Here is a 25,398-nt window from a genome sequence, read left to right on the forward strand (position 1 = left end):
ATACGGGGTCACCGAATGTCCCGCTGCTTCTATTTATAGCAACTTTCAATAGAAGTTATAGGTACATAGTTTTTTAATTCCCCACTGGCCGCCGAATGCAATATCACTATTGGTTCACGTATACAGTAATTTTCAAATGTTTTAAGTCGGTCAATAATGCCAATATATTAATTCTTATTTAAAATCTTATGTGAATTATATTAATTACTGTCGATACGTCATAAGCGTATTAAGTTAGAACATTTTAAGCAACCAGACGCTATTTTCAAACAATGAACTAGATATTTCTGGAATAAATTATCTCGTACAAAATCCTAATATCGTCAAGTAAGTCAAAAATCCATTCCAAAGTTTGAACTGAACAGTCATAAAGGCAATTTTTAATTGTTTTTGTATTATAAACCCAAAAAAATAACGTAGTAAACCTTAGATCTGTCGACTTTACAAAAAGACACAATTTTATATACCTATACAGCTGTCAGTATCTGCTTCATAAATATTCCTCTAAACATTCCGATTGCACATATATTTTTACTAAATTTTAAAAAAGTTGAATGAAGAGGCATTTCCGATTTAAGAAACCAAATCGTTTTCTTATTTTAAAATCCCATTAAAACTTGAATTAATAATTAGTAATTGTGTACTCAAGATCAATCAAGACCCTGGATTTCAATGTCAATGCTCCTTTTTGTCGTAATGCCATTATCTGCTGGGCTGCTATTATTCATGATATATGTACTTGAGTTATCTTCAAAAGAAATTAATAATTTTACAATATTCCAAACAAGCTTAAAAGGTCAGAAACCAACCGGCGCTTTATGATTGAACACATTTTTATGTCAGTATGTATTTATTTATTGTCAAAAATTACTACAAATTAAATCTCTTACAACATACAAAACACAGAATATTCAATAAAAAAAAAACCTTCAACTATATAACTTTAAAGTAAACAGCACATATTTATGACAATTTATTATAACCCATTAATGAAAGTCGCAGATAATAAAAATAATCTACTTTATATATAAAATGTATATTAAATGCTCTTACACAATTAATTGCAAGACAATCTACTCTATACTATATTTATATATACATATATAAATATATATATATATATGTATATGTATATATAGATAACATATTTAATTAGTTAGTCACAAGAGCAGAATAAACATTTACAATTAAAATTAAAAACAGAATATATTATTACCATTAAAACACATTTTCATAAAAATTTGGTCCTATTTTTCTACAAAATTATGGAACATGTAAGACTATAAGATATAAACATGTATGGATCTCCGTACTCTCTATCCAAAAACTGTTTCCATCGATATTTACCAAAATAACATTATTTAAATTTTTCGTCATATAAATCTAACACAACAGCTTCTTATAACTGTTATCGTATCATACTATAATATATTTATTTGAAAAAAAAAAAAAGGATAAACCTACAACCATTACAATGGGACATCTACAAAGCGGTTGGGAAATCATTCATTGGGGAAGCTCTTCGTATCAGCTATACCGAAATCTACAATTCTCCAAGAATTAACAAACATTGTCTATAAGCTCATATATCCTCAATTTATCATTATAATTCATCACATTTGTTTTTTTTTCTCCTTTAATAATAAGAAAAACACAAACTTCGGATATGTCTATGTTATGTGCTAATAAATACCCTGACAATTATATAAAGTTGTTTTATCAGTTGCATACATGCCAATTGATTCTCATATATTTCCACATGTTCCTTGTACATATAACGTACATATACAAATATATAATGATAAAGATTTTGGATATAATAAACACTAAGGGTATTTCAATTTAATATGTAAAAAATCTTTATATAACCGCTTTATCGTTAAGCAAATTATATTACATTTCACATGGACATTTGGTATGGAGATATTCACGAAGTACCATTAGTTTGTTGTTCCATAAGTTGATAGTTTATTAGGTTTCAGTAATATTTATCTTTACTGCTTCCCGGGGAGCCAGCGATGAGGCCAATACATTGTGCTATGAAACATTGTTTCTGATACAACATTAAACGACAAGACAGACAAGATATATTTTTAATTCAGATTGTTATTGAAATAAGAAAGTTAGGAAGTTAGTTAGGTTGAGATATTTTTAACAATTACAAGTAATGGTAGGACATACGCATAGTTACTTCTACGTCTTGATGTTAAGTGACATCAATGCAATGTCATTTTCACATATACATGTCTTGTTGCAATTTCTAGCACAAACATTAACAGTTCAACTGTTAATGGTACATTAAAAAAGTAACAAAAAAAAATAATTATACTTAAAACTAATACATATATAAATAATTACTCTGTTACATTATATCTAAATCTAGAACAAATTGACAAAATATATACCTATATAATATATTTTTTTTCTTAAGGTTTTGCAAATTTACATATTACATATAGACGGGACCAAATCCACCGAGTCACGAAAAATATGCCATTTCATGTATTAAAATTGCCGAAATAGGAAAAATATATTATATTATACAGTGGTCCGTCTGTTACTTCGTTTGTGAGCGCTTGTGATGTTGGATTTCATCTACATACTAGCGACCCCCTCGTAATATTACATCAAAAATGTTAACCGAAATGTACTTACTTATTTAGACTTACTTTTTCGTTTTATCGATAACTTTTTTCATCTTATCAAATACAGGCACTCTTATAGCTGAGCTTCTAAGCGATTTTCCACTGAACTCGTACTTCTTGGTAGCGTCACTAGTAACTTTTGCATCACTATTATTAACACTAGATTTTCTTGTGCCGACGCCTTTCGTGACGGTATTGGGGTTGGTGACGTCACTCTTTCTTTTCGCCTGTTTGGGTTTGGCTTTCGGGGTCTTTTTGGTAATTTCCGGAGGCGGCGATCGTCGTCGGCGTATCCGAGGCGGCGTGTGTGCGAGGGTCGTATGTCGCGATAGTAAGGCCGCGCTACTGAACAATTGACCACAATCACATCGGTGCTCGACTTCAGATGTACCTGAACAGGTGATAACTCCATAAATATATGAAACATGTAAAAAAAATATAAAATCATTATTTTAGACTCTAAGTTTAATTCTACTCACGTTTTCTTGTTTTGGGAGTAGCCAGTTTGTGTTTGCCTAGAGACTTCCTTTTGGCGACAGCGTTACCTGACTTCCTCTTTGTAGCTACAGTTTGCTTTTTCTTTTTATCTTTGTTTGCTTCTGTTGTGTCTGGATCGGGGAAAGAATATTTGACATCGCTGTCGTCAGAATCCGTAGAGGATACCGTTTGTTTCACAGACAATTTAACAGGTTTTTCACTTTTGGAGTCAACAACGGGTTTAGTTTCTACAGCTCTCGCCTTCAGCCGTGGTATTTTAGGTGGGTGTTGCAATGATATTCTCCTTTTAACTAAATCTTTAGAATTCGGCCTCTCAATTTGTAACGAGTTCCTTTTCTTGGCCCTGACTTTCATGAATACTTTTCCCTCGGCAGTTTCCTCAGCTTTAAAGTTCGGATTGAGCATATATCGGATATCATCATCGTCACTAGATTCCGCAGCTTTCGTTTCTTTGGCAACTGGTAATGTGGGATAGGAAACCGTTTTATTCTTTTTGATCGTTGGAACGAGCTTTTCTTTATCTTTCACCAAAATCTTCTTTTTGGGGGTAGGTGTATCCGGAATGACAATACATTCTTCAATTTCCGTTTTCTTTACTTTCGGTGGTTTCACGAAATCTTCAACAGGTTGTGTTAATGCTTCTTCTTGTTTAATAACAACTGCCTTGTTATCTGTTTTGGACTGCAAATCCGAAACATCAGCATGTAAGGAAAGTTTTCGTTTTATAATATGTCCTTCCACTTTATTTTCAGGTGACGCTTTAAGAGCGTCTGTTATTTTAACTTCTTGATCAGGTATAACTGTTTCTTCGACTTCAGTTTTAGATATTTGAATGTCATTAATTTCCTGCGTATTTTTGGGAGATTCGTCGTCTTCGTTTTCACTAATCACAATATTGTCCCCTTCCAACGTTCCTTTTTCCAAAGCTTGCTTCGCAGCTTTAGCTGCACTTTGCTTTTTCTTCCTCAAACATATAATAGTATGTTTGTTCAATGAGTGTTCGTTGGGGAAAACCATATAACATAGTGAACATTCATGAATAATATCTTTAGTGGAAAGAGAACTTTTAACGCTTTTGTCATCAGACTTTTCGGAACTCGTTTCGAAATGCATTTCTTTGTGTTCTAATAAATCTTGCAATTTTTTGTAGACTTTTTTGCAAGTGTCACAGTTATACGTCGCGGTGAGATTAACCGATTCATTAACATTAGAGCCGCTTGATATTGATGTGGCTGAAGATTTCTTATTGATACCGTCATGGGTGTCTCTGTGTTCTACGAGATGATGTAGTTTCCTAAAGGATTTATCGCATGGTTCACATCTGAAGCCTGCGCTCGCGTCGTTGCTGGATTTCTTGTCGTCTCGATGTTTCAAAGGTTGTTGGTTGCTCGGATGTTGATCGGATGAACTTTTTCTTGTTATTCTAACATTATTAGCGTTACTGTTGTGTATCAATCTGTGCTTCACTAAATGATGCAATTTCCGGAAATCTTTTTTACAAACCTCGCAACTAAAGACGGTTTTATTTGCAGGCTCAGTATCTGAGTTTTTATCGTTGTCTTTTTTGTGATGTTGCATTTTATGGTTAACCAAGTAAGACAGTTGTCTAAATGTCTTTCCACAAAATTCGCAAATAAGATTATGAGTCTTACATAGCTGCGGTTTCATTTTAATGTTACACTTTTTGGACATCTGATTTGTTTCTTTGTCTTCATGTTCTGGTTTTTCTTTTATCGGTGTATCTTCAATTACTATAACATCATTGTCATTAGCCAATTTGGAGGAGGCGTATCTTGACCTGCGACTGCGAGGTATGATTTCCTCGTCGCTATCACTAAAGTTTGATATACTTGAATCTCTATCAGAATCTTGTGAACGTCTAAGCCTTACTGGGCTTCTTTTATCTGAATCAGATCTGTTAGGTGATGGTCCTGGACAGTGTTTCACGTGTTTAAACACAACGTTCTCTGATCTGAATAGCTTGTTGCAAATCGGACACACTATATTTTCGTTTATTTTGCCCATCGTCCAATTTTCCTTTATAATAACATCATCGCTACTGTCATCTGAGTCCGTACTATCCTTTTTAGTAACTTTAGCATCAATCAGTCTCGGTTTCTTTTGTGGAGTCGGTGTCTTATTCGTGTCAGTTCCCGATTCTACTAGTGGGTATTTTCTTGGACGCCCACGTCCCCTCTTTACTGGTGTGTTCGATGGTTGCTCAGGAGTTTGTACAACATCGCTACTTTTATTTTCCGACTGAGTCTCAATCAGCTCCGCTGCTTTAACCAAATTATCAATTGCTGAAATTGTATCTGTATGTCCTATGAATTGATCACTTCTTTTTTCAGTCTCTTTTTCGACTTTATCACATTTTTTTGTAAAGTCGTGGGTTTTATTTGAAAGCTTTTCATCGTTGACATTACGATTGAGTAAATATGACTTCTTTGGCACGACATTCTTAGAATGCTTCTCAACTTTTTCTTCACATCTCCGTTTTTTCTTTAGGGAGACACGAATACCTAAATCTACTGGTTCAATCAATTCAATTTCCGGTTCCTCTACCGGTGTCAACACCTGTTTCCTTTGATGTTTACTCTTTATTTTAATTTCATCTTGATTTTTACATGAATCCAGCACATCTGAATCCAACGATTCTGAAGTGCTGTGAATTGATATTTCCGAATCAGCTTTAGGTGGTGACAATTCTTGTCCTTGGACGTTAAGCTGTGACGGAGTGAATTCGGAATTCGAGTCCATAAAAACAACTTTAACAGGCTTATCTTCGATAATTGTAATGGGACATTCCAAATTACGTTTAGCTGTTAATGCTGTTTGATATGCTATTTGAACTTTAGAGTGGCTATTTTTATTGTAGGCATCGTCATCGTTTCCAGCCTTCACTAAAGTAGGTATTCTACTATTTTGGGTATTAGAACGCATAGGCATATTGAGATGTTTGTTTGTCGATTTAGCTTTAGATTCGGCCAGCATTAATTCATTTCGAGATAACTTCTTAACCGGCGGATCTTTCTCAACTACTGTTTGGATGACGTTATGTGATTCCTTGCCGTCGAAGCTCACTGTCAAACAGTTTTCGTAGGTTATGGAATTTCTTCTAGCAAATTTGTCAAAATCTTTCTCCGTTATTATAGTTTCTTTTTTGGATTCCGGCGATTTATTTTTCATGGGCAATAATGTAAAACCCTTTTTATTACTTTCAAGATCTCCAGTTATCGGCTCGTGCTCTATTATTTCGTCGTCAGACGTATCATCACGTGCATTGTCTTTCAAATTTTTTGAATGGACCTTATTTTTAAATGGCAACAGGTGAGGCACTTTTTCGGCTTTTTTAGCTTTAACTGTGTCCGATTTTACATGCGGCTTATTAGAATAGGTCTGTTGATAAATTGTTGTTTCTGTGCTTGCAACACCATGTATATCATTCATCTTCATTTCGATTTCATCTAAAGAAACCGGACATGTTTTTGTATTCTGTGTTTCTAGGACTGTCGGCTTTTCATGAGTATTTTCAGATACTTTGCCGGTAATCGACCTATTAATAATATCTTCTATGGTCTTATCTATCAAATCTTGATTGTTTATTTCTTTTCTTTTTACGTTTTTAGTAGCTGTGGATAGTGAGTTTTTACTATCGTCTTGCTTGGGTTTTACACTTATTGCAGATTTCACTTTAGAATTTTGGATATTAGGAGCTGTTACTGTGGTATCAACGGAGGAAGATTGTTGAACCATGACACTTTTACTCACAAATACAGCTGAATCGACTTTTGTATTTAATTTTGGCTGCAAGCTTGTATCAAATCCCTTGTTGAGTGAAATAATATTAGACTGTCTTTGGCTATCAATCTTCTTTAAAACGTCCCTTCTATTCAAATCATTTGGTTGTTTTAATTGTTTTGTGTTTGAATTATTTGTTGGGATTTTTGTTTCTTTGATTTTATTTAGAAATTCTTGCCTATTAGCCTCAGTCCATTTTCCAAATGGCACTGCACTATTATTGTTTATTGCTTTAGCTACTACTGGCTTAGATTTTATTTCAACTTGTTCGACACTAGATTTTAAGCTATCTTGTTTGTCAACCAGCTTTTTATTTGCATCATTAACATTCACTCCTTGCTTGATATCTCCAGGACATTTTTCAATATCCGTTGTTTTCTGTTCAGTCACAGCGTTGCTAGTTGTATTGTTAACTGGATTTTCACGTATAGGTAATTCTAACGAGACAGTTTTTGGTTCAGAAATAATTTTATTTTTTTCCGTAGCGACAGAATTAACTTCAACATTTTTACTAGTTACAATTTTCTTAACAGCCGTTTCATTCTTACAGTTATTTTCAGGACCACTTGTATCTTCTTGATGTGTACAAATTTTCATTTCATCAGTTTCGTTTTTGTTGATATTCTCAATGACCTCATTTTGATATTTCTTTATAGAATTTGAAGTATTTTCTGAATCATTGTCAACTTTTTGAATATTACAGTTTTCTGAAATTTCTGGTGACTTCTTAACATTTTCCGTGTTATTACTGTGTAAACCTTGTTTGCTATTACTATCGCTAATGACTTCTTCAGTGTTTTCTATTAGGTTGTTAACATTCTCTGAGATTACTTCTTCAGACTTTTTTGTAAGTATCAATACTTTGTTTACATCAATATCCTCAACTATTTCATTCTTTGTTTCATTTCCTTTATTTAATTCCAAATCAGTATCATTTGTTTCTTTGTTTAATTCCTTATCGTCTATGATCTGGTTACTAGATTTATCAATTACAATTTTGTTTCCATCATTGAGGTACTCAGTGGATGCTGTAACTAATTCTTCTGTATTATTTTCTTGTGCAAGTACTTCTATAGGGACAATGTTATTGGTGGAAATTTCTGCATTGTCTTTCTCCGGAACTTCTTCATTTGGCTCACTTGTTGTGATAATTTTTGTATCATCAATTGTCAAGTGGCTTTCACCTTCATCATCACAAAGATTCTTTGGTGATTCTGTTTCCTTTATTACTTTATTAGTCTGTGCTTGTTGGATGCCTTCATCAATATTGTCTGTCTGTTTATCATCATCTTTATGTTGATTTTTATCAGTTTCTGTCATTTCGTCCATTGAATTTTCTTCCGTTTCACATTGTTCCATTATTTTACTATTATCTGATAGCAATTCAATGTCAGGAGTAACTTTGGCTAAGACAGCATTATCATTGTTTGGTTTTATAATAGCAACCTCAGAATTATCAACAATTTCTTTTTCTATATCAACTGAACTAGGTTCATTGACACTTATTTCATTTATATTATTGGACAATTGAAGATCATTTTCAGTCAATTTCTCACTCAGCTCTGATTGTTCAGTTTGAGACAATTGCATATTTGTTGAATCCTCAATTTTATTGTGTATTTTTTTATTTAATGAATCAGATTCTTTTATATCCTCACTAGGAGAGAGTGTTTCATTGACTGATTTCTTTGTCTTACTTTGTGTTTCAAACAATTTCTGTTTTGGACTTTCTGTGTGTACTTCGATTGTTTTCTTAACATTGTCTGTATGTCGACTCGGATGCAATTGCTGATCTACCATTGTTTTAGTCAAAGGTATACCCTCTTTATTGGGTGTTGAGTGATATGTCATTGGTGTATAGGTGCCTATTACCGGTGATTTACGAGATTCATTAAACTTCATTTTACCATTGAAGCTCACTTCTACTTTAGGATCTGACGCATCAACATTAGGTTCAACGGCTACATCATTAGTAAAACTTAGTTCTTTCTTTGGTGTTTTAATTGTATTATCAACAGTTTTACTACTCGATGGTTCATTTATAACTTTACTTATATCCTTTATAGGCACATGAGAAGATTTCTCAGTAGGAATCTCCCCTTCTTTTATAGGCTGAAATTTTTTTTTAATTATTCATTAATAATTTGTTTTTTTAACTATCTAAAACTGAATTTTATTAATAAATGAATAATATTTACCACTTCTTTAGTTACTTCTACTTCAATTTCTTCATACACTTCTAAATTCCCTTCAGCATTTTCACTGTAATAAATAAATAAACTATTTAAAAAAAAACCTGTTATTGAATAAAATCTCAACTTGTTTTTACTTAAAGAAGTTCCATATTACATATTTTTATGTAATTTGATACTTGATAAATTTTCATAGCCATATCTGTTTGAATGTATATTTAAATGAGTTATGCAGGTGTAAATCTCGATGTATACATAATAAAACTCATGACTCAATAAGCAAAGTAATTATAATTCAAGTTATTGAAATTTTACATATTAATGAACAATTTGCAACATCTGATGAAAAACTAGATAGTAGTGGCATAAAAATTGAAAAAAAAAAAAAACAAAAAAAGAATTACTGTCAAACCAGAATTACAACTGACAATGACATGACAAGAGTTTATGTGAGAGATGTAAAATGTGAAAACTTACCGCACTTTTAAAAACTTAAAGCTAGGCTGTTGTTGATCATCGTCAATCATTTGAAGAGCAGCCAGATCTTCCTCTCCCGCTTTCCTATACAAATATAATCCATTCCCAATATCTATAGCATGTACATTGTTCCCATCTATTTGTAGCACCACTTCTGTATCCTTACTTGGTATAACCTCATCATCTAAACTCTCTAAAACCTCCGCTTTATCATCAAGAACAGCATTTTCATCAAGTTTTAACTCACTCGGAGATTTCTCTTCCTCAACAACATTATCGTCTATAACAAGCTCGTCTCCATCATAAGAATTGTCATTGTCATCGAAAATATTAACACCACCAGATAAAATATTTGCCGCTTCTATTTGTTTTCCGATCTTATAGCTGTCCAACTCTCTTTTCGGAATCGGTGACAACTGCGGTATCAAATTGGTATCAGCAGTTAAAGTGCGCTCAGCCTCCGTTGATATTGAATCTTTGGCTGGAGAAATACCGAACGTCGAATCTACCTCGGAAAGAGAAAAATATTTGGATGAGCTCTCATTCGCTGACAAGAATGCTTCGCTAAGAGGGGAAGATGTATCCAATGTTAAATCTTGCGAGCTTCCCGCCTCGCTTCTTATCTGGTTCAATCTATCCATTTGCACGATTCATCTGTTTTGTCAACAAATAGTAATTTCATGGGTTATGGCGGCACTATTTATAATAATGTATCACTTAAAGGAAAGGTAAGGAAAACATTTGAAGGTTGGCCAATTAGCACTTAGGTCAATAGCAGCAAATTACAAGTGAAACTTTTTAGTGGAACAAACGATATTGAAACTGTGACACTTTTAATAAACATCAATATATCTACTTGAACTTTAGATTTTATATGAGAACATAGGTTTAAATTTCAATATTAATTGAAATGTACATCAATATCCCGCGAGTAAGGCGTTACAATAATATTTTTGCATTAATTTTCCTAACAACACAACACATCAAATATTAAAGATGGACGTCGCGAAAAATAGATAACAATGTTGCCATTTAAAGAAGCGAATAATAAAAGAAGCATAAATAATTTAATGATTTGCAATTATCACAAATTATAAATTTTTATGTATTAAAGACATTAAACTATTCTTCAATGTTATATTTTTATTAATGATTTTGTTGTATCGGGGATGAAAGTGACTTTTATGAATACATTAAAGTTTCCTTTATTTAATATAATATCAACAATTTTTTTGTTTATATATTCACATATAAAATTGTTAAAAAAAATATCTTTTAACGAATAACATTTTTTTATAATATTTTTTATTAAAATTCATAATTATATTTTGCAACCAAATATTAGCTTCTCTGATTTTTATTTCTTTAAAGTTTATTAAATACAGAATTAATATTTTATTTTAACTATTTCTTGTGTTAAATCACTTCTTAAAAAATTATAAAATTAAAAAGGGATATTAAGAGAAAATAGTAATTAATCATTCAATAATAGTAGTTCTATGAAGTTTAATTTCAAAACACTGATTATTAAAATAGGTTTAGATCATGACTTACAAATAGGTTTAGGCTTTAGGAATAGTTGACGATATTTGACATATTACATGTCAAATTGAAATCGTTAATAATTTGAAAATATTTTGTCGTTAGTAACAGTGTTATTTATAAATTAAATAATTGTTCTACCCGATTTCTGAATTTTATTGTGTAGTATTTGATTTTTGCTAGAATGGCTCCCCGAGAAACGCCGAAATCGGCACATAAAGTACAACGTGTGATAAGTAAAGCACCGAAATCTAAAGCGTCACCCATTGCAACTTTAAAGAAAACAATGACTTCTAAAAGTTGTACAGAAAAAATTCTTAAAGGTACTTAGAAACATAACCAAAAGAACAAACGATATGTTATGTATATATAAATTCAAAATAAGTCATCATAATTCGTACATCATTTATTTTTATTGCTTTTACTTTTAAATATTTCAGCAAATAATTTGACTGAGCCAAGACCAAGGACAAGCACAGTTCCTAAAGTATCAACACCAAAACCCAAGGAAAATAGAACAGCTCCTATGCCAAATACAGCGTCAAAGAGTGCTAAGAAGTCTGCATGGAAGAAGCGGCCGAAACCAGCTCATTCTGGCGTCCCAGTTCCCGAAAAAATGAAAAGGTTGCTTGAAAAACAGTTACAAGACGCTGATTGCAGTCTCTAAGATATATTCGAAGTATATAAAAATTACTTTAATTATATTTTCTATCAAAATTTATCCTTGCCATATTATTTGTTTACTATCTTGTTATGACTATCAATTATAATCTCAGTAATTTCTAGTTCGATAGTTGTTTCCTGTGCTGGTATCCGAAGTTATGTATGACTAAAAGACCATTATATATTTGATTGCTACTCGAGACTAAAAGAACTAATAAATTGTTATTAATTATATTGATAGATAGATTTAAATATGACTGCTCAGCCAAACAATGCTCCTGGGATTACATTTAGTTTGGTTGACTTGTGATTATGTTTTTGTAGTCTTATAAATACGATGCTTTAAATAGGAACTCAATAACCTTAGTATGAGTATGTTGTCACACTAGACATGCAGTTTACAGATTTTCTTTCAAAATTTATCTTACATCAGTATCAATGTGGGTATATTCATGAAGAACTGAAAAATCTGTGACTAGTGTTTGAATGCTTACTCAGTATAAAGGTGATTGTTTCTCAATTGACTTATGATAATGTCATATCAAAATGTTTTGGATTGCAATTTGAACATAGGTTTCAATTTAATAATTTTATTATTAAAATATGAGACTGTGATAGAATGTAAGATTTTTATTAAATAAATATAATAAAATGGTGTTATATATTTTAAACAACATGTCGCCGTCGAAACTTAATTACTTTAATTATCTTTTGAGATCTTCCGAAACTTGTAAATTTATTTATAATTAAAAAAATATTTTAGTCCTTGTTTCCTATTGTCCATATTTTTCAACATGTATGTATTGTCCATATTTTTCACCAATAAGATTTATAAATTGAGTAAAGTATCACAAAAACCATTTATTTATATATTTATAGATTCTCATTACTATAATGAGTAAACAATGACAAAAAATCTTTTAAATAAATAATTAACATGAATTAAATATTGATGTTCTATGTATTAGTAAAAAAATGAATTGTAATCAATTAAATTACCGATAATTAATTTAATTTTTCATGCCTGTACAGAAGTTATGAAATTTAAAATATAGGTATCATCTTAGCCCCTTAAGTGAAATTAAAGCAAAATTGCTCAGAGAAGTTATAATAGAATTATTGCTATAATTTTTCGAGACCAGACGCAAATCAAGTAGTCCGGATCTATTTGTGGCTAAGCAATCTTTCACTTAAAGTTAGACAGTTTGAATGCAGACAGTGGACTGCAGCCTCTCGTATGTACTGCACTGCACCTGAATTATATCTACAATTTAATAAAAAAATCGTAACGTACTATGTTTCATTAATGAGTAAGAATGCCCTAAGCCCTGTGTGTTTTATCCCAATTTTTATTTCAGTTTCCGGAAAGTGATATTGTAAATGGAGAAACAGATATAGTATTCAAAATAGTTGCTTTTTTTTTCACTATTTTCGGATTTCATTCTAGAAAATGCGAAATATATATATTGAAAGTATATTTTTTTTGTTTAGGCTATAAAAAACTATAGCAAACTGCGAACAATCTCGCGTATGTTTACAGAAATTCAAAGATACTGAATAATCAGTACCCTAATAACCAAGGATAAGTTAAGGATAAAGCTACAATTCTTTAATATTTGGAAAGATTCTACTTCGAAAGAGGAAGGGATTCAACACTAGGGGCAACCCGGGGCAATTGTATCTGGCGTCAGTTTCATAGGGGCAACAAATCGTTGAGAAAAGAATTCAAAATATTGAAAAAACGTAGCCTCTTTTATATCAATTACTTTTTCGTCTATAATATGTAAAGTATATGTATATCTCGCAGCGAATTTTTGAAAAACTAGATGCTGATGGTTCGGATCACGGATGTTTTAAACCTCGAGGACAATCTTACGATAACGGAAAACGAATAGAATGTGATCAACATATACAAAAGACTTCGATACAAAGTTATGCAAATAAACGAGCTGACAGAGTTTGTAGTGTCTGTACCAAAGTAGTTAGCCTATTTGGGCCTTTACAATTTTTTTTTTGTTTCTTTATCGGATGCACCACGTGGTAAAAAATAATGCAAAAGTGTACAAAAACAAACTTAAAAGGTAGAAGTCAAACCAGAGTACAAGCACGACTTTATTGCACACTACCAATAATTCCTGCAAGGTGTGAGCGAAGCTTCAACAAACTGAAAATAATTGAAACTTATCTTAGTTCTAAAAACAGTTAGGATCGTCTATCTGACCTAGCGATCCTAACAATTGAAAACAAAACTGCCTATGCGACGGACTTCAAGGAGCTAATAAATTGTAGTCTTTCCTGGCTAATTTATTTATTTCGCGTTTGAGTTTAATGCCACATTTGAAAGTTACCTATTAGTTGTATATGATACCAAAATGTGCAAACTCATTGAAGAGTTTTTATTTTAACAAATGCTATCACAAAAATTCTACTCATCGGTAGTCTCCACAGATTTTTTCAAACACTGAAGAGGGGGGGGGGGCACTATCAAAGTTTTGCCCCCGTTTGAAAAAATCGTAATAATCGTAGTCGTTGTTAAGCGAAGTCAGGGGACAGCTCGTTGTGCATAAAAGTGGCGGTCACGTCAGTATTATACCGTATATAAAACTTCTTAATCTGATTTAATTTCTAAATCTCTCCAGTGGTGTTGTGTCCCAACTAAATATATTTAAATATAAATACAACTTAATTTACTAAAGACTATGTGTTGCACTTTAAAAAATAAAAATACTCCAATAAATTTATTTCTGTTTTGACATCAAATTTAAGCGCGGGAACCGTATGCTGCTCTGACAAAATAATTCTATTTAACGAGGTGGGCAGCTTATACTACATAATTCTGATCTTAATTACTTGTTTTAAAATACTTGTTAATACTAACTTGTTTTAAATAAATAAAAATATAAAGTTTACTTTAAAATATGTCTATATACGAAATAAGAAGTCGATTTAATATAAAGTAGCCACTTGGACTTATACATTGGATCAAACTATGAATTCGGTGAATTTGTAAAAAAAAATGTCAAAGATCATATCTAGACCAATAAACAATTACTATGTCACTGTACCTTCCTTATCAATAATCATCATTTGTTTGACCAATAGCCAATCTTTTTAGAGCGTCTGGCGTTACTACGTGATTTAAATATAGATTACACTGCTAAAATATATGTACTGTGTTGTCATTAAATGAACATCTTTGTTTAAACAATGGTTGATTTGCGATATATTAAAATTTATATTATTTATTATTGTTAATAAATTATTATTTTGTTTATAATTAATTATAATTTCACAATTAATTATAAATACAGTATGATGTATAATAACAATTTATCGAAAATAAGTACTTACTTTGTCTGTCGTCTCATATCCTTTAGAATCTGAGTAAATGTAAGTTTGAAAATATGGTGTAGATTTGTTTGAAATGTTTCTTGATATAGACAAAATGTTTAATTAATATAACAAGCAACGTTTACATACGGACGATTTACGACTTATTTTATGCGCCATCTAAGGCATGCATACAAAATATATTTGACTAGCAACTACTTAAAACTTTAAAGTAGGTAGGTACCTGTATTAAAAATCAAATTTGTCGTATTTCAAATTTGGCCTTAATTATTTTATTACATTTCTAAAATATCACACTTATTGCTCTAAAATTTTGTTTAACTATTAAAATACAAAGCTTTAAGAATGGAGAATTCGTAACATTTCGTAAATAGTGAGACGATGCAAAAATGTGGTAAGGACTAAGGGTACTAGGTAGGTACATAAAGCTACATTTACTTTGACATTACAAACTAAAGGAATGTTTATTCAGTCGAGCTGAAAGTTTTAGTAGAATTAACTAAAGAGCCTTAGTTAAAGCTCCTTAACTAAGGAACTTTAACTAAGGAGCCTTTATTTTAAATCATTCAATTTAATTCGTAATATTTCCTAAACGAAAATATTCCTTATTCGTTCTTTCCTAAGTCTGAATTTGTGGGAATAGTTGAAAACATATTTATTTTAGTAGTTTTGCGAATGTGATTTGACATGAAAAGAACTTTATCAAAAAATTTTCACCATACTAAATTGATTTAGTAAGTTGCAATATGATTACATATAATTTATGTATATATAAAGTTTAACATTAAAGAACTTCTTAATAAAATTTGACATATCTTAAAAATATAGATTGCAATCAGTTTAAAAACAACTTGACGACACTAATGTTCGGTATTAAATGACATCAAACGATACCATCAACACGCCCACCTCCATAATAAATAGAAGCGCCATGCTGAAGTCTAATAAATAATAAAATACACGTCCATAAAACAATTAAATCATTAAGTTGGGCTGTCGCATGGTTTACGCCAAGCTCCGCCTGTCTGGCGTGATTGATGTAACGTAGAAAAACGTTATTTGAATATTGATTGGTGTTTCAAATAACAAGCGATAAGAATTAGATTAGATTTTACCTTAAGACCTGTCAATATTGTGACAGTCAGCGAGTGTTACCTTAAAAAATAAACACTACATTTCTAAAAATATGTTATCTGTAGTACTGACTTAGGTTATTTTATTCTTCATGTTAAAATAAATTATCATCAAAATAGTGAATGATTTGAGATTACTATGATTAGGAATTTAAAATTCTGTTTACTATAACTAGGAATAATGTATGGTTTGTAAAAGGTGTATAAAGATGAAAATAATTTTTTTTAATTTGAAATTAAGTAGAATTATACTGAAGTATACAAATCTTTGTAAATGCAACATATTATATGTTTTTATATGTCATCTACATTTAATTAATTGTTACAATGACTTTAGACCACATATACAAAATTAAGACGTGTTATATTTTTTATACAATAATATAAGTATTTTAAAAAATATGTTAAAAAAATTATCTCAGTTCGTTTTGAATTATCAAAAACGAAAACTTACACAATCTAACAATAAGGAGTACCTGCACAATGACAAATACTTGCCATATATTAAACGACTTACTATTATTTATACTGTAGGTAAATATAATCTCACTAAAATCATATATTATACAATTCAAAAAACTAAAATAGTAAGAAATTTAATATTTGGCTTCAAGAATATTTTTACTTGTCAGTGAAACGCTGTTTCTTGTCACAAAGACCGCGTGTCGTCCCAAAGTATTATAACGTATTGTATTAAAATAGGTACGAGATATGTTTATCTTGTAATAATTAACTCGCTAATTATTCGGCGATTCTTCGATCCTCGCTTTGAGTTATATCTGGTCTAGTCTGAATATTAAAATTTAAAACGTAGATGTCAAGGAAGAGGAAGCCTTGTAGATTTAATATAAAAGGAATTACTTTGTGCTTAATTGAACATTGAATACATAAATATTCAATGAAACGGTTTAGATACATTATTTTAATATTTTTATACATTATTTTAATATTTATTTTGTAATAAATATCTAATAATGTTATATTTATATGTTATTTTAAATAGAATTTAATAGTAAATTTTTCAAACCAAAATTATAATGAATGCGATCCCATCTTGTGTAAAACTTATAAGCGACAAATTTCTATTGGAGGTTTATACTTTTATGGTCTTTCAAGGCACAAGTAATGTTACTTAATGCTAAATCTACACTAATATATGTAATACAAATATCTGTAAATTCAAATAAATAGCTCCAACTAAATATCTATCAAATTATACATAGTACTATGCCTACTTATTCGATTGGAGGCTGATTTGTAATATTTTTAATCTATGGCCATTGTTCCGAGGGAGTCTCATTGTCGCCAAGTTTAAGAAGCAATGATGAGACTTATCTTAAAGTGTGTTCATAATAGAGACGAAGTCAATATTAATGTAGATCGTCAAGTTTAATTTTCATATTTTTTAAATCGTTAACGAAATCTGCTTAATAATTTATATATATATTTGTTTTTCTTTTGAAGCCAAGTAAGAAGATTAATAATAAAAACGTTACGTCTAACAATATATAACAAATAACTTCAACTAGTCTTTGTAAATCCGTTCAATTGAAACCTCTTTTGTAATGCTTTACGTATTATCTATGACTAGTTATTGATAATACAATATTTGTCTCGTCTTCACTTCATGAGATGCATCCAGCTATTATATATTAAACGTGATCAAAGCAAGCGCATCCAATCTTTTCACACGCCGAAGAAACATACATATATTAAAAGTATTGCTTATTAGGATGTATTAACAATATATTTTTGATTAAAATATATACTATTTTTATTTAAAGTTTTCAAGCAAAAGTTTTTTATTGCAAGGTCTAATAGTAACGGATTTCTTATTAAGGATATTTATATAATTCTCTTGTAGTTCTCTCAATACAAGTCTTTTATCTAAATGTCAAGAAATTCGACGTTTTTATTTTTACCTGGCATAATTGATAGAAGAAAAGTTATAAAAACTTAAAGATTCCACACCCTATTAGGGGTACAATATCCTTAGTATAAGTTCACAGACTCGCACAACATACGAAGTGTTTCCCGTTCAACATTTATTGACCCAAATTAATATTATAATGGACGACGATTTATGAACAAAAAACTGTAAATTCTCCGTATGTAGTGTGCTGACGCAAACTTGGGGTGAAGACTGTAAGTGTTTTTGGTCTGTCTTCATGCAATTTTCGTTTTAAGACTAAAAAAAAAAATACATTTTAAACCGATTTAAACCACAACCTAACAACTTTTTATGAAAATATCTAACGGAATTCATATAAAACTAAGTAACTACACTTAGTTTTAATAGTAACTATATGTAAAAAAAAAAACGAAAAAGAATGTAAAATGAATACAAAATTATATTTCACAATCTACAATACAACTTAAAGCCGTTATAATTCAAAATTCAATATCCTTCTATTTCAAGAATATAACTTTAAAAATGACGTAAAAGCGAAAACTGTTCTCCTTATACTCACCGTAGACTCACACCCTCACACTACATACGGAGCGTTTGTAGTTTTTTATACATAAATATTTGGACATTATAAAGTTATCGTAAGATATTATACAAGAACTGATTGCAACTGTTGCATATTTTTTTCTGGATGGTTCTAGATCTTTTCTAAACCATAGAAGTATGTCCACGAGAAACTCATCAACTTCTTATAATCATATATTATCAATTATACGAACCTTTAAAAGGACCTTTTCAGGTTCAAAGTATTTTGTTAAACATTTTAATACTTTGGCCGGTGTAACTGACATCTAGGAGTAAAATATTGTAATGCTATCGTAATATCTGATGGGTTTAAAGTATCTTCATCCTGGGGATTACATACTGAATGGTTACTGCAAATTCCAGGATCTTGGAGATTGGATGGAGACCTTTGGCTCCATGTGGACTGTAGCGTAGTTGAGCCAGCATTTCCTAGTCCCGTCTCTTCTCAGCTTCTTCTACAGCCATCTGAGTTCCTGGCGTATATTTCCGTCTTCCTCATGAAGTTTCTTTTATTAATCTTATTACCTTGGTTAATTATATTAACGGACATACGAAGTGACGAAAGTAACTGATGACTGTAAAGGGAGACGATTGTTAACTCCCATGTATATATACATAAATTTATATCCGCTGCGGTAATTATTATGATACTAACAAGTAGATGTTTTAATTGTTATCCCAATATATTACGTCACGTGTTATGTTATAATCTTTTGTTCGGCCTGATCGATCTTATTGGGACAGCGTTTAACCCTTGCGATGTTGGTGGATTTTCTTAAACAGTTATTTGATGGGATTGGTATTTTGGACCCATGTTTATGGCTAGTCCTGATTGTGATAGGACTTGAACATTTTATTATTTGAAACCCTCATAAAAACTCATTTATTATCTATCCTCAGATTTTGTAAAGATATCGTTTGGGAAATCTTTTAGGACCTATCTAATGAATTATATTTAAGAAATCAAGAGTTCTTTCGTCTATATAAGATGTACAGATGTACAAACATAAGTTTATGTTTTATTTAAATTTTTTTTAGACTTGTTTAAAGAGATTTAAAGTGTAATGGAATAACTATTTATTTAATGCAATCTTTAACTATAATAGTCATTCCAGAAAATTAATATTTCGTGCCCAGTTTTATTGAGAAATTATTAATATAACATTCTACTTACCTCAAGATACCCCATACTCATTTAAGTCGGTGAGAATAAGAAGAGATTTAATTACGAATCCAGGATAGATAAGTGTAGTTTCTGAAACTTTGCCTACACGCAAACAAAATATAATTTAAAAGATCAATTTCATAAAAAAATCATAATAACAATCTGAAAACAACAAAATATACGCATTTTTCATTAAAACCTGATAAAAAATATATTTCATATTAAAATATTATTATAGATTGAATATGACATAAAGGAATAGTTTTATATTTTATGCAAGTAACATTAATTATCCTTTAAATACAATTCAAGCAAAATATATAACTTAAAACCAGTTTATCCTTTGAGCCCACCCTTAAAGGGTTAATTCTCACGCTGATGACGCGTCAAGCCATTGAAATGGCAGTGCACAAGATGTGGATGTGTAGTATATAAACCGCAGGCTGAGAGGTAGGAGGCATCAAGTGTTCAATCATCACTTACAATACAATTAAAAAAATATATTCAATATGAATTCCATTCTGTCAACTGTCTTCGCCATTTTGGCGGTGAACGGTAAGTTTTTTTTTAATGGATTTATTTTTTTAATAATATTTTTCTCATGCGTACATATTTTAAATTAAAATTTAAATTGATAAAAAAAAAAAACTCAATCTAATACGAACTATTTCTACTTCAATTGGTGCATAAAATCAGATAAGCTGAAGGCTCAAATTAATTAAAGTTATCAAAATGGCTTATATTAGTTTGTTTGCGTGTAAATAAAGGTTCGGTTCTAAACAAAGCCTATAGTGTGAAGACAGACATGTGAAACACGTGGGTTCTTCCTTTTACACAATATTGGATCGCAAAAACATCCGCCAAAACAATACGTCTCTCATATTCGTGAATATAACTTTTTAGAAAATTCAATAAAAGAATCGGAATTGTACGTATTGGTAAAGCACGAATTGAATATACCTACTCTCTTATTTATAATACATTAATCTGTAATTAAACCCTTTATCTATTATAACAAATTCTAGATAATTAAATTGTTTCAAAATCGTTGAAATATATTTAAAAAAAAAAAGTGAAATTTATAACTTATTTAAAGTAATAATAAAATTTAATTAACAATAAAATATTCATCGTAAACTGCATAGCGCTGAAAAGTGTAAATATCAATAGCGTGTATATGTTCAAATACATTTCAGAAAAAGTTGCAAAACTGACAGATTAGTTTAATCTTGACCTGAAATATTGTATAAGATAAACTATACAGAGGTCGGCTGTATTTGCAGTTTTCATTTCCACGAACTGCTAATTGATTTCATTAAAAACATAAAATTTGAGTATCGCGTTGTTAAAAATTATAAACCGACGATGATATTTTGTAGCTTTTAATTAATAGCAATATATTTATATAAAATGTTTTCTCCGTTAAAAACAGTTTTCGTAAATATTTCAATTCTTGTCTATTTGTATGTATAATATATTTTATATTTAACAAACGATAATTATTCTAAAATAATATGTACTATTAATTTCATTGCAATTTCACGCTGTTTACATCCACAACTAGCATTCGTTGGCTTCATACAACCTACTTCAAATAATAATTTAAATAAATCTTCATCAGTTACAATCAAAAGAACAATGTTTTAAATTCAGCAAGAAATTATTTTTTTGTTTTCAAAGTTCGTTTTTTTTTTCATTAATTAATAATCATGAAGTTCATACTCGTTAATCATGTCATAATTCTTTTCTGTATAATTTGGACTTGAATTTTGCATAATAAGGTATATTAAGAATCTTATATGCCGAAAACATTGTGAATCGTGTTTTGAATCTATTATTTTGAGTATGTTCCTTAAAATATAGACTTAATTTAAATTAAACAATCGCAGCACGTAATGAGCTATTGATTTGCAGCCAATCTATCAAACGGAAGGCAATAAAAATAAATAGGATGTTACATACAAATTATAACACGAGTTATTGTAATTATTAGCATATTAACATAATAATTTCATCTGTAGGATTTGACAAGTTTTAATATCATTATGCCATTGAAACGCAATGAATCTATATTTCAGAACGTTATTGTAAATATTTTTATAACGTTAATGTTATTTGTATCGCGGTTTTGTTTTAATAACATATGTTTTATGTTAGTGTCATGTTATGATAACTACTTAAGATGTGTCAATTTTGACGCCAGATACAAATTAGCAAGGATGGCTATAAACTATATAGATAACGGATTTGGCACAGTGAGCACTTTAACTAGACCGAACCCTTCAAGGCTTGTTTATGTTTCTAATTTTATTGATCGATATCGTAAATAACAATTACCTTCGTGCATTATATCAACAATGCATCAGTCTAGGCTGCTAGCTAATGCTGACTTGGGAATTAAATACGATGTCATTGATGAGTGACTCCATTTCTGCAATAATAGTTGCTATGGCCTTCGGGTGGGGATACCGGGCTTCGGATCAACGTCGCTGGGCCGTACTACACCCTGCTTGTGGCGGAAGACAGCAATCTCCCATCGCCATAGCCGCCCGCCAAGCTATCCCTATATCGATACCGGCTATGGAACTCATCGGATACCAGAACCCTCTCCCCGGACCGCTGACTATCACTAACAATGGCCACTCTGGTATGATTCAATTTTATTCTTAATCAAATTAAAACTCCTTGGAAACAATATGCCTATATCGTCTATATTATGAAATGGTATATGATATTCTAGGAATTACGTGTTGTATCGTACAACGATAGTGAGATTAAATAAAGCATGATCGAGATTTATGTGATAAAATCTTTCCAGTCGCTCTCACCATACCAAAATATTCGTCTGAGGAAGAGAAAAAGGGCTTCCGTTTGCCATACATCTTCGGCGGTCCTCTTGATAATGAGTATGAAATCGAAGGCCTTCATTTCCACTGGGGCGACAAGAACAACCGCGGTTCGGAACATACCTTGAATGACATGCGCCTTCCCCTTGAAATGCACATTATCCATAGGAACAAGAAATACCGCAGCCTCGCCGAAGCTCTTCAACATCCCGATGGTCTTTGCGTCCTCGCTTTCTTCTACCAGGTGATACAGAAATACAAGCACTGACACATAAGTTCCGCAATAAAAATAATAGCAATTAGACGGAAATATCATAATATATAATTTAATCACAGGAACCAAAAGTTCCAATTCCTTTTTGAACACTATAGCATGGTATTGTAAATCATTCTAGGTGGTCGAATTCGACGCTAAGCTGTTAACTCCCATCGTCAAGAACCTGTCCGCCATTGAAAACTACAACACCAGCATGCAGCTGCCCCATACATTTTCTCTCTCATCCATTCTCTCCGGTCTCGACACTGAGCGCTTCTACACCTACAAAGGTTCCCTCACCACTCCTCCTTGCGCTGAAGCCGTCACATGGGTCGTCTTCTCCGATTACCTTCCCATTTCAGTTTTCCAGGTGACTATATTACACATTCAAAATTCGAACGAAATAATAAATACTATTTCGGTTACCGTACATTCGAAACGTTTGAAAATCGAACATAATATTTTTTTCAGATGGACAACTTCCGCGGTCTCCTGTCCAACCTGAACCTGCCTCTTGTTGACAACTTCAGACAGCTGCAGCCGCTATTCGGTAGACGCATCTTCGTTCGCATCACATCTAAAAATCCCAAATTCAAGAAAACCAAGCTCCACTACTCCAAATGGGACTGGGTTGGCCACAAGAAGACTGAAAATGACGTCACTGAATTCGATGACTAAAATAGAACCTTACAACTAATTCCGAACTAACTCACTGCGACCCATTTAAACTGTAACATTTATAAACACCAAATATTAATTATCCTAGTGTGATCCTTATGGTTGTGTGCTTCTTATACTATAATTATAATCGTGCATTTATTTGTAAGTTGTTAATATACATGTAAATAAATAAATAAATATAAATAATAAATCCGTTTAATTCATAAAATAACACCAATATAATAATAATTCAAACTTTCAATTACGTCGCGTAGTTATCAGCTCCGAACATGGACTGTAAGAAATAATAAAATATATATATATAAGCAAAAATTTGTTCAAAAAAAAAAAAGGCAATAAAAATTTATTTCCAACAAACACCAAAATATACACAACATGCACATTATTGAGGGGAAAAAAAATAAAACGATTTCAAATTTAATTGTGATATACTATATTATAACATTAATAATCTATAAATTTTATGGATAATACTTTAATTTGTATAACAATCTTTTTTATAACGTCTCATTCATGAAAATTAATTTATATGTTGCATGGAATGTTAGAACTGTTTATATAAAATTGCACACCAAAGACATTAAATGCGAAATAAAATTGCTATAAAATTGTTAGTATCTTCTTTTCGGCATATTTACAGTTGCCAGTCTGTGTGGTTCAGACAAAAGACCATGCAATAAAACAAACTTTAGTGTACCAGGTCCTCGGGATTGAACATGCCCTGTGGGAGAACAATGAGGAAATTATGTAGATATCCAATAGAATTAACATTAGAAATATATATGTTATTATGTAATATATATATATATATATATATATATAGTATTTTTTTTCATTTGTTTGAAGGCAAGAGCCATAAAAGATACAGCTATACAGCTTTTAATTAAAAAATCTATAGCAATAATAGAATTTTCTTATTGGTTTAATTGAAATTTTATTTACAAATAATTCTACTATTTTCAATAAATTTTTCAATATTTCAAATATGAATGTTAAGATTTACCTTGGCGCGACGTAAAATGGAATCCTTGCTAGCATCATATGGGTGATCCTTGGAGGGTATCTCAAGTACAGCGGGCACTGGAGCAGTGTGAGAGTCAATGACGTGCCGGATCAATTCAGCAACATTCTGATTGATGAGGATGATGTCAATATCATCACGCTTAACAAATCTCTTGAAACACTCCTCGACTTCACTAACTGGCGTATCTGTATATTTTTTTTTAAATTAGAGACAGTCTGTTGTCTAAATAACCTTTTTTTATTTACTTTATGGCTTATTACTTACTTTTATCAACCACCATGAAGTTCGGGTGTCTGTTTTTGTTGATTTCTCCGATTCCTCCCAGTAGGAATCCTACACATGTATCCTGAAAGTATATTTTCAATGTAAAAATAAGTACTCCCTTACAAAAGTAGTATAAATTGTTTATTTATTAAAATCACAACCAAAGGCTGGAATTGAAAATGTATCAAACTTAATACATATTCCTTACTTCATCACCGATGACGCTGATGAGTTTTCCTTTTACGGCAGCTTGGAGAGCCATTTTACTACTTTTTTATGAATTTTTGGATGAAAAATTATTAAATCGAGAACTGTCACAAGAAATCATCACCTGACTATAGATTTTTACTATCATGTTGGCTGAAA

General features: G+C 31.0%; 4 protein-coding genes across 5 annotated transcripts; 2 read left to right on the top strand and 2 right to left on the bottom strand.

Moving 5' to 3' along the window:
• Positions 1-1,431: 1,431 nt before the first annotated feature.
• LOC116767122 (uncharacterized) lies at positions 1,432-10,624 on the bottom strand. The gene is made up of 4 exons (XM_032657306.2): positions 9,614-10,624; positions 9,143-9,206; positions 3,125-9,056; positions 1,432-3,036 (listed from the first exon to the last, which is right to left on the bottom strand). Exons 1-4 carry the CDS (start codon positions 10,252-10,254, stop codon positions 2,666-2,668), a joined length of 7,008 nt encoding a protein of 2,335 aa, XP_032513197.2. The 5' UTR covers positions 10,255-10,624; the 3' UTR covers positions 1,432-2,665.
• A 533-nt stretch (positions 10,625-11,157) lies between these two features.
• On the top strand, positions 11,158-12,509 carry LOC116767133 (platelet glycoprotein Ib alpha chain-like). 2 transcript variants are annotated; one of them, XM_032657319.2, is made up of 3 exons: positions 11,158-11,255; positions 11,339-11,478; positions 11,596-12,509. In XM_032657319.2, exons 2-3 carry the CDS (start codon positions 11,340-11,342, stop codon positions 11,820-11,822), a joined length of 366 nt encoding a protein of 121 aa, XP_032513210.1. In that variant the 5' UTR covers positions 11,158-11,255; position 11,339; the 3' UTR covers positions 11,823-12,509. The 2 variants fall into 2 exon arrangements, with proteins under 2 accessions (XP_032513210.1, XP_032513209.1); XM_032657318.2 differs by having other exon boundaries at positions 11,194-11,478.
• A 7,885-nt stretch (positions 12,510-20,394) lies between these two features.
• LOC116767129 (carbonic anhydrase 7) lies at positions 20,395-23,893 on the top strand. Its single transcript, XM_032657313.2, has 5 exons — positions 20,395-20,516; positions 22,405-22,608; positions 22,780-23,051; positions 23,203-23,433; positions 23,535-23,893. The coding sequence occupies exons 1-5, from the start codon at positions 20,471-20,473 to the stop codon at positions 23,739-23,741; spliced, it is 960 nt and encodes a 319-aa protein (XP_032513204.1). The 5' UTR covers positions 20,395-20,470; the 3' UTR covers positions 23,742-23,893.
• Positions 23,894-23,923: 30 nt separating this feature from the next.
• On the bottom strand, positions 23,924-25,394 carry LOC116767131 (V-type proton ATPase subunit F). The gene is made up of 5 exons (XM_032657316.2): positions 25,241-25,394; positions 25,033-25,114; positions 24,748-24,953; positions 24,442-24,465; positions 23,924-24,018 (listed from the first exon to the last, which is right to left on the bottom strand). The coding sequence occupies exons 1-5, from the start codon at positions 25,292-25,294 to the stop codon at positions 23,986-23,988; spliced, it is 399 nt and encodes a 132-aa protein (XP_032513207.1). The 5' UTR covers positions 25,295-25,394; the 3' UTR covers positions 23,924-23,985.
• Between the last annotated feature and the right edge of the window lie 4 nt (positions 25,395-25,398).

The sequence above is a fragment of the Danaus plexippus genome, chromosome 10 (genome assembly GCF_018135715.1).
Source record: "Danaus plexippus chromosome 10, MEX_DaPlex, whole genome shotgun sequence".
Classification (NCBI taxonomy): Eukaryota; Metazoa; Arthropoda; class Insecta; order Lepidoptera; family Nymphalidae; genus Danaus; species Danaus plexippus.

Excerpts from the sequence above, each read along its gene's own strand:
- LOC116767122 (XM_032657306.2), bottom strand. The coding sequence starts at position 10,254 with ATGGATAGATTGAACCAGATAAGAAGCGAGGCGGGAAGCTCGCAAGAT. Across the intron at positions 9,207-9,613 it reads TTTAAGTTTTTAAAAGTGCG|TGAAAATGCTGAAGGGAATT; the intron begins GTAAGTTTTCAC and ends TATTTATTACAG. Across the intron at positions 3,037-3,124 it reads TACTCCCAAAACAAGAAAAC|GTACATCTGAAGTCGAGCAC; the intron begins GTGAGTAGAATT and ends TCACCTGTTCAG.
- LOC116767133 (XM_032657319.2), top strand. The coding sequence starts at position 11,340 with ATGGCTCCCCGAGAAACGCCGAAATCGGCACATAAAGTACAACGTGTG. Across the intron at positions 11,479-11,595 it reads TACAGAAAAAATTCTTAAAG|CAAATAATTTGACTGAGCCA; the intron begins GTACTTAGAAAC and ends TAAATATTTCAG.
- LOC116767129 (XM_032657313.2), top strand. The coding sequence starts at position 20,471 with ATGAATTCCATTCTGTCAACTGTCTTCGCCATTTTGGCGGTGAACG. Across the intron at positions 23,052-23,202 it reads TCCTCGCTTTCTTCTACCAG|GTGGTCGAATTCGACGCTAA; the intron begins GTGATACAGAAA and ends AAATCATTCTAG. Across the intron at positions 23,434-23,534 it reads TTCCCATTTCAGTTTTCCAG|ATGGACAACTTCCGCGGTCT; the intron begins GTGACTATATTA and ends TATTTTTTTCAG.
- LOC116767131 (XM_032657316.2), bottom strand. The coding sequence starts at position 25,294 with ATGGCTCTCCAAGCTGCCGTAAAAGGAAAACTCATCAGCGTCATCGGT. Across the intron at positions 24,954-25,032 it reads CTTCATGGTGGTTGATAAAA|ATACGCCAGTTAGTGAAGTC; the intron begins GTAAGTAATAAG and ends AAAAATATACAG. Across the intron at positions 24,019-24,441 it reads TGTTCAATCCCGAGGACCTG|TCCATGTTCGGAGCTGATAA; the intron begins GTACACTAAAGT and ends TATTTCTTACAG.